The 8,515-nt window shown below is 38.7% G+C and overlaps 1 protein-coding gene across 1 annotated transcript; it reads left to right on the top strand.

Moving 5' to 3' along the window:
• Positions 1-1,240: 1,240 nt before the first annotated feature.
• LOC114636605 (eukaryotic translation initiation factor 1A-like) lies at positions 1,241-1,725 on the top strand. The gene has a single exon (XM_028784680.1). It carries the CDS (start codon positions 1,291-1,293, stop codon positions 1,723-1,725), a length of 435 nt encoding a protein of 144 aa, XP_028640513.1. The 5' UTR covers positions 1,241-1,290.
• Positions 1,726-8,515: the final 6,790 nt, after the last annotated feature.

Here is an 8,515-nt window from a genome sequence, read left to right as displayed (position 1 = left end):
GTTTTTCTTTCGGGTATTAGAGCAATATAGATTTTGGTGAAGATATTTGGGGAGTGATTCTTCTCTTTTTATAATTTGAATATGACCCAGCATAGTGGGATGCTAGAGCAGTGAAGCAAGAGTGGGTGAGTGGGTGGAGGAGCACCCTCAAAGTGACAAAGGCGAGGAGGAGGAGGGATGGGAAGGGAGGATTGTGGAAGAGTAACTAGGAATGGGACAATCATTTGAAATGTAAATGAATAAAATGATTAAAAAATATAAAAACACTATAAGGGAATAAGGGAATATTTTCAAAAATTTTCACTCCATTAAGCTGGTAAACCTAAAAAAAAAAGAGTGACTAATGGTCTCCCCTCCCACTGATGTCAGATAAGGCCATCCTCTGCTACATAGGTATCTGGAGCCATGTATACTCTTTGGTTGGTGGTTTAGTCTCTGGAAGCACTGGGTTGTCCTGTTGATATTATTTTTCCTACGTGGTTGCAATCCCCTTCAGCTCCTTCTGTCCTTCCCCTAGCTCTTCCACTGGGGTCCCTGGCAGGTCTCAGTCCAATGGTTGGCTGTGAGTGTCTGCATCTGCATTGTTCAGGTTCCGGTAGCACCACTCAGGGAACAGGCATACCAGGCTCCTGGCAGCAAGTGCTTCTTGGCATCAACAATAGTCTCATTGTTTGGTGTCTGCACACGGGATGGATCCCCTAGGTGGGATAGTCTCTTGGGTGGCCTTTCTTTAGTCTCTGTTCCACTTTTTTGTCCCTGTCTTTCCTTTGGACAGGAACAACGTTTCTGCATCACCAATTGTGAGATGTATGAAGGGCTCCAACACTCAACTGGGGGCCCTGCCTATCTACTGGAGGTGGTCTCTATAGGTGCTGTCCCATGTGGTGTTGAGAAAACTGCATTCTTGAGCATTTAGTTGAAATTTTCAGTGGATTTCTGTTAAATTCATTTAACATTTTAAAATGCCAAACAGATATGAACAAAAAAGCACCTCTACGGCCCGGCTGCGATGGTAAAGGGGTTCCGCTGCATTTTGTCACTACTTGGGAGACTACACCTTCCTGAGAACTAGGCCAGAAGCCGAAGTATTATTTTGTAGCTACCAGAAGCCAGGACTCTGGAACAGTTTGCTGGCTGTGGATCTTCTATACTTATAGTGTGACAGTTGCTTCAGATCTGCCACTGTTAGATACTTCCTGCCACCCATCCTGGTAGTATAGCTCTGAAAGTAGTCACAGCCACTCTCAGCCAGGAGTCCCTCACCCGACTCCTGTGGTTGCCCTTTCCATCATGCCAAAGAATAAAGGCAAAGGAGGCAAAAACAGGCGCAGAGGTAAAAATGAAAATGAGTCTGAGAAAAGAGAGTTGGTGTTTAAAGAGGATGGGCAGGAGTATGCTCAGGTGATGAAAATGCTGGGAAACGGACGGTTGGAAGCAATGTGTTTTGATGATGTAAGGAGGCTGTGTCACATAATAGGAAAGTTGAGAAAAAAGGTTTGGATAAATACCTCAGACCTTATATTGATTGGTCTACGAGACTATCAAGATAACAAAGCTGATGTAATCTTAAAGTATAATGCAGATGAAGCAAGAAGTCTGAAGGCCTATGGAGAACTTCCAGAACATGCCAAAATCAATGAAACAGACACATTTGGTCCTGGGGATGATGATGAAATCCAGTTTGATAATATTGGAGATGATGATGAAGACATTGATGATATCTAACCTGACCGAAGCATGTTACATTCCTAGTTCTCTGAAGATAACTCTACACAATTGGCATCTTGACCTTCAGCTGTTAAGTAAAACTTCATTTGGCTTGTGTATGACTTGTTAATGCAAATTGACAAATTTCATTTTTTGAAGTATTATATTTCTTTGAAAACCAAAGATGTTGAATTCTCTTATGTGACACATTAACACTTTGTGTTTGGATATAATTGAACTTAGGGCACAGCAGTGCGCACTGTTAAGAGACTGGCTTTCCATTTGTGATGCTTCATTTCTGGCACGGGCTTGTTCTGTGTCAGCAGTTCTGCCGGCTAACCATCGTGGGCTGAAGTGAGTCCTGGTCCAGCACACCTGCTTCAGGCCTTTACGTTCCAGTCATCTGGCTGCGGTTGAGACTTCTCATCAGACTTACAGATGTCTAAGTCTGCATTTGGAGTCAGACAGAGTATGGCTATTTTTGTATTTATGGAGCCATGCCATTTTATACTTTTAAGTTGTTTTGCCACCCATAAAAAGGCGTTTTACAGTGCAGTTTTTAAATTACATGGGTGGCGATTTTCAGTTTTAAAAATTAGTCATTGCAGAAATTAAATACTTAGGAAAGATATTCCATTATCTTGACTGTAGAAATATAATAGTTGACAATGTTTACATATAATTTTACTTTTCTAAGGCATACCCAAAAACAGAGAATTAAAAAGAGAAGTAAATTTGTTCTGATACTTGCATAGAAAAATTTTCAAAAGAGGTAGTTAATAGCACATAAAATATTTTTTACTTTGCAAAATAGGTTGTTTGTGTTAAGTTGTTTTCAAAAAGTTAGCTACTGTATTGAGGCTTTGGATAATTAATTACTGTGTATTGATTAAAGCTAGTTTTGCAATTGTACAAGTGAACTTTTTTTAAAACTTAGCTTAGGTTAAAGGAAGAGGAGCCACAGCTTGATGAAAACGTGGTTCCTGTCTTCTAAATGGAGGAATCCAGTATCAGAAACATAATAAAGACATATTGGTATACAAACATTTTTTTCTTTTTAATATGTTCATTATATCTGGTATATAACAAAAATAAATGACTGGATGATTTCTAGAAAAAAAAGCAATTCTACACGTCATAAAATAGTCATGGCAGTGAATGTTTAGAAACAAAGAAGAATATCAAAGGGTGCAAGAGAGAAAAAAAATCAATTACACACAGGGAGAGAGGGATCCCAATAATATAATTTTTAATTGATACTGTGAATGCAAAAACGGATTTGGCTGATGTTTTCTAAGTTGTAAAAGGGGATAAATGCCTCCTAAAACTAGTATAACCAGAAAAATATATCAAACATGCTCAAATGAGAAAGAAAAACTTTTTATAAGAAAATATATTTAAGGAATGTATGGTCACTAAACTCTTCCTACAGAAGATAGAGGAAGAAACTGTTATGTCTGAAGAGAAAGTTAAATGTGTCCTGTGGGACTGTGGAATCCTTGGTGTTCGGCCACGACCTGGAACCCAGAGACCTAACATACAGCCCTTTCTAGGTCACGTGTAAGACAGGAGACTAACAGATCTCTGCCTCAAGATTTACGGATGACCTGAAGCCCCGCCCACTTCCAATATAAACAAACCCCCTCTGACATTTTTTGGGAGAGCTTGTCACCATCCGAACCCACCGCCATGCCAATAAATCTGTATGTCTCCAGCTCCACGTGTCTCTTTGAAATTCTGGACTCATTGTGTAAGTCAAGACTTGCACGCGCCCCTGTCCGCACGGTGGGATGGGGGAGGGAGAGAAGCCTTTTCTGCCTGCCCCGGTGCTCTCTGCACTCTAGCAGGCGGTGGGACACTTTCTCCTGACAACAGCGGCCGCTGGCCTGCGCCAAGTCCCACGTTCCTGGCGTCTCTGCTCCCAGGGCCTGCAGTGTGGGCGGGGGAGACCAAATCGTCAACAGAGTGCTGGGAGAGCTGCGGCCCCCGGGAGTCCCGCTCCTGCACGGGGCTGGGGGGTGGAGAGCCTTTCTCTCCGCTATAATTGATTCGCTACATCGGCTCCGCCCAGCCTGACTGAACAGCGTGCCCCTGGGACTGCCACTGAGGGCTGCTGGCTCTTGCCTGCTCTGCCCGCGACCCCTGGGTGTGAGCATTGCCCAACAGTGTCCCAGATTGCACTCAAAACAGATAAAAACTTCCAGAACATAGAATACAAAATCAACTAATAGAACAACAAAAAGGAAAGGAATTAATACACAGTATTCAATAATAATTCTTATTACTAATAGGTACCAATTTTCGATGGAAAAGATACAGACTAATAGACTAGATATGAAAACAGCATCCATTTTTATTGCCTATTTAAAACAGACCCCACGATCAATGATAGGATGAAATGATAGAAAAAAGGTTTTCCAAGCAAATGTTATTAAATAACTAGTAGTGTAGTTATTTAATATCAGAAAATTAAGCCTTCAAACCAAATCTAGTTTTGAGAGATAGGGAGGGGATTTTCCTCACTAAAAGAAAATTTCAAAAACATATTCCTCAAACACAATATCACCAAATTTCATAAAAGAAATCATATTGCACTCAAACCATGGATTGACCCTAATACAAGGATAGTAGTCTATCTGAAAAAAAAAAAAAAAGCTAGAGAAATTTTGGAGTGAAATGAAATGATGAATTAAGTGTATATCACATTTAACATAGATTCAGTACTTCTGAACATCTAGATTGTATGCTTCCAAAAGGACTGTTGATTCACTATATTCTGAAAAGCCTACAATAAACTGCACTCATCTAAAAACAAGATTAAAATGTCTTCAAAATATATACATGCTGAGATCAAATCTTTTAAAACCAACTATTGGAATACATTGGTCAGAATTTTTAGAAAATAGTGAATCTTTAATTTTAACACAGAATGTACAAGATGTATTCCTCTATTTACTATACTTTAATTATATATGCACAACCTGTTTTATATCCAGGGATCCTTCTTCTTCCTCTATACCAACATATCAAGGCTAAAGAAAACAGGAAATTGACCCCTTTCCTCCTTGGGAACACACAAGTTTAGAATCTGTATTTTTTTTTTTAACTGATAACCAAGACAAAACAGACTATGGACAACTCACAAGGGATTTGGTAACTTCAAATAATATTTTATATCAGTTATGAAATAGAACCTATTTAGAAAACAACTTATTTTCTAAATAACTCATAACCTCTGTCTGACACTTAAGATCATCTAGAAAGTATACATATTCCTAACAATGTATTTAGTAGTTCTATATAGCTCTGCTTACCCTGAAAGTTTCCATATCAACCTGGCTAGCCTTGAAGCTTTAGAGGAATCTGTCCATCTCAGCCTCTCAAATGCTGGGATAACAGGTGTGATATACATAGCTCTCACAATTCTTGTTTTTGATAGGTGATGGTATGCTATAAAATTTTAAATTAATATACAATCAATATCCATAATTACACACCACATATGGGGGATTAGTATCTTTTCCCCATAATTCAGTACAGATTTGATACTTGTTAATATGTTCAAATGTTGTTTGTATTTTTAATGTACAAGTGATACTGAGAATTCTAAAATTACACAAAATAAGCTTTAAAAGTTAGCGAAAACATTGCAAAATAAAACTTGAAAAATTTGATTCTTTTGACAAGAAAATAGTTTTGAGAACTACTGCTCATCAATATCTTAAGTAGGTTGATAATGGCTCCAGACTACAAACTTATCAATAGGAAAAGAATGGAGTACTGGAGAAGATTCTGTGTAGGATTTCTGTGATGGTAGCATCACAACGTTTCTATTAAACAGCAAGAGAGATGAGGCACTCTCTTTAATTTTCTAATTAAAGTTAATCAAGGTAAAGCACCATATAATCTTTTAATTTTCAGGAAATATTGAATTCCCTGTGAGGCCTAATTAGTACTGAAGAAGGGTATTGTAGTATAATAAACACTCTCTTTTTCTGTAATATTCACTGGGGACACACAGCTAGAAAGAAGAATTAAAGCAAAAATAATTTTGTACAAGTGAAAGGTCACATTATTTTATACCTTTAATATGAAATATCAAAATGATTTAAATGAATACCATTTAGTATAACATTTTCAAATGAAATGACCAAATATATATACAATTAAGCATGAAAAGTATTCATGAAAACAATTGTATATATATTGAAATAAAAATTAATACTCAAGCTAACAGAATACTTTATTTTAGTACATGAGTTGCTACCTCATTACTAACATATAAACATGCACACAATTGCTGAAACTAAGTCTGAACTATTCACTCAACTACCTTTATAAGATAAGTGTAAAGGCAAGATTATTTGATGCACATCAAGAAAAATTGCCATCAGTATTGTTTAGAAGGGTCACCTAGCATAAAAGAGCTTAACATTTACATAAGCATAAACCAACCCATTGTGTTCCTGTAAGTTAAGTTTTAATTATATTATATGTGCATATTAGGTATTCTGCAAATATCAAATAGTTATCATCTTCCTAATCATGACAATAATCAAATAAAAGTCAATCTTACTCAGAAAAAGTAGTGTAATATAGATAATGCTAGACACACAGGTCGTGGTCCTTTTAGTTACAGTATATTAGATAAGTACATACAAACACAGGCACAACTACAATGTGAAACTTTTAGTCAGAGAGACAGAAGAAGCATTCCTACAAAATATACGCACAATCTTTTAAAACTATGTAAAACATTTATTCAAAAGAATAAAAGTAGTTTTTAAGCTTAAAAATTATATTATTTTGTTTGCCATTGTCTATAAAAAGTAGAAATTTTGAAATTGCGTTGCATCACTCAAATATGTTAAATAAACCTTTATGTGAAGAACAAGCTTTTCCTACTTATAAATTTATATTGGTTTCATTCCCTACTTCATCTCATAAGTGTTCCTGAGACATTCGTCTCCCTTGAATATATTGGACAACCTAGGCACTAAAATCTCATGTTCTGCTCAGTCATAGAGAGGAACTCATGAAGAAAGATTTAATATGTATATTAGTTCTCTCTCTCTCTCTCTCTCTCTCTGTTTCTCTCTCTGTCTCTGTCTCTCTCTCTGTCTCTCTGTCTTGTCTGTCTCTGTCTCTCTGTCTCTCTCTCTGTCTCTCTCCATGTCTCTCTGTCTCTGTCTCTGTCTCTCTCTCTCTCTTTCTCTGTGTGTGACAATAGACACTCATAATCTGAAGAGGGACTCATGATATGAAGAAAGACTTAACATGCATATTAGTTCTGTGTGTGCGTGTATGTGTGTAGAAGCTTTTTTCAAGAATTTATTCTTTCATACAATACAAGCCAATCATAGTTTCCCTACCCTCAACTCCTCCAACGCCTCCAATGCTCTTCCATTCCCCCCTTGCCTACTTCTCCTCTCCCATAGATCCACTCCTCCTTCATTTCCCTTCAGAAAAGAGCAGGCCTCCTATAGGGAAGTTGGACTATGCTACCAGACAGAAGATCTGGCAAGTTTGAAGCAGGTTCAAAAACTAGTAAATCTCACACTTGAGAACCACAGTCGTTGAAACCAGCTCCCAGCCAGGTTCTATCTGTCCTGGAATATGTAACCAAGACAGCCCATTGAGAGGGTCATGACAACCAGTTTCATTGAGACAACACCTGAAGTCCTTCTACATTCAAATAAAACATCCTTAATAACAGAGTGAGCTAATGGGAAACATCTAACCTGGACCCTATTTTACCCCCAAAATATTTATAATGTCCCTATCCACATGGAATTAAGTGCAGAAGTTATTTCACCAAGAATCATCTGAGTGTGGCTGTTTTATTGAGCTGTAACACTACAGGAGAGGATTTTTTCCTCCTGAATCCTTCATTGATGCACCTTGGTTCCAACCTGCAGGCCAGGCTCTCACTCACTCTGCAGCTGCTTGGCACTGCATCTACCATTCACTGCCAGTTGCAGTCACACCCTGCCTCTCAGTGGCTCCAGCTATGGCTTCTGGCTGCCTGCTGCAGTATGCCACTACTCCTTCTACTAGTGCCAGGACTGTAACAACAAGAGAGATCTGGCTGCCTACCCCACCCTGGCTTACCTAGGAGAGCTGTATCAGTTTGGCCATTCTGGCCAGGCCAGAGCCCCATGGAATCTTTCATTCTGGTGGAGGTAGAGATCATTCATTTAGATTTGCATTCTGTTTCTGTTGAGAAGCCTGCTGTCAGTGCTTTTGCATCCCAGGATGGAGGCACACAGCTGAATATCTGGCACCCAGATGTTGGGCATGAATGGTTGGGCATGAATGGTTGTATGATAACGGACACCCATGTGAATTCAACAGGGACCTCTGATTTGACAGGAAGGGTAAGACCACCCCTCTCAAGACAAGCAACCTGTTCTTTTCCTACTTTGTTTTCAGTTAGCACCATCCTGTGGACTCAAGTATGTTAAAGAGACAATGGGTACCTTCTGGACAGAGCCACTGTCTGCAGCTCATATCTATACAGGCTTTACAATTGTCACTTCAGTCTCTGTGAGTCCTTATGAGCCCTGTTTATTCGTATAGATGGGCCCTGGTATCCTGGTATTCTTGACTCTTCTGTCTTCTACTACCTTTTCTCCTCCTCTCCCATAGTGGATCCCCATATCTGTCGAATTTTTGGCTGTAGGTCTTTGCATCTGCTCTTATAAGTTGGTGAATAAAGCCTCTTTGATGATGATTTGGCTAGGCTCCAGTCTATGAGTTTAGCAGAGTATCAGTATGAATCCTTTTACTGATATTTTTAGGGATGGGG

The sequence above is a fragment of the Grammomys surdaster genome, unplaced genomic scaffold (assembly GCF_004785775.1).
Source record: "Grammomys surdaster isolate TR1022 unplaced genomic scaffold, NIH_TR_1.0 124597, whole genome shotgun sequence".
NCBI classification, from domain to species: domain Eukaryota; kingdom Metazoa; phylum Chordata; class Mammalia; order Rodentia; family Muridae; genus Grammomys; species Grammomys surdaster.
Note: the sequence above shows the minus strand (reverse complement) of the source record. Positions and strands in the feature narration are given on the sequence as shown.

Bases quoted from the DNA above. Each gene is read 5' to 3' on its own strand.
- LOC114636605 (XM_028784680.1), top strand. From the start codon at position 1,291: ATGCCAAAGAATAAAGGCAAAGGAGGCAAAAACAGGCGCAGAGGTAAA.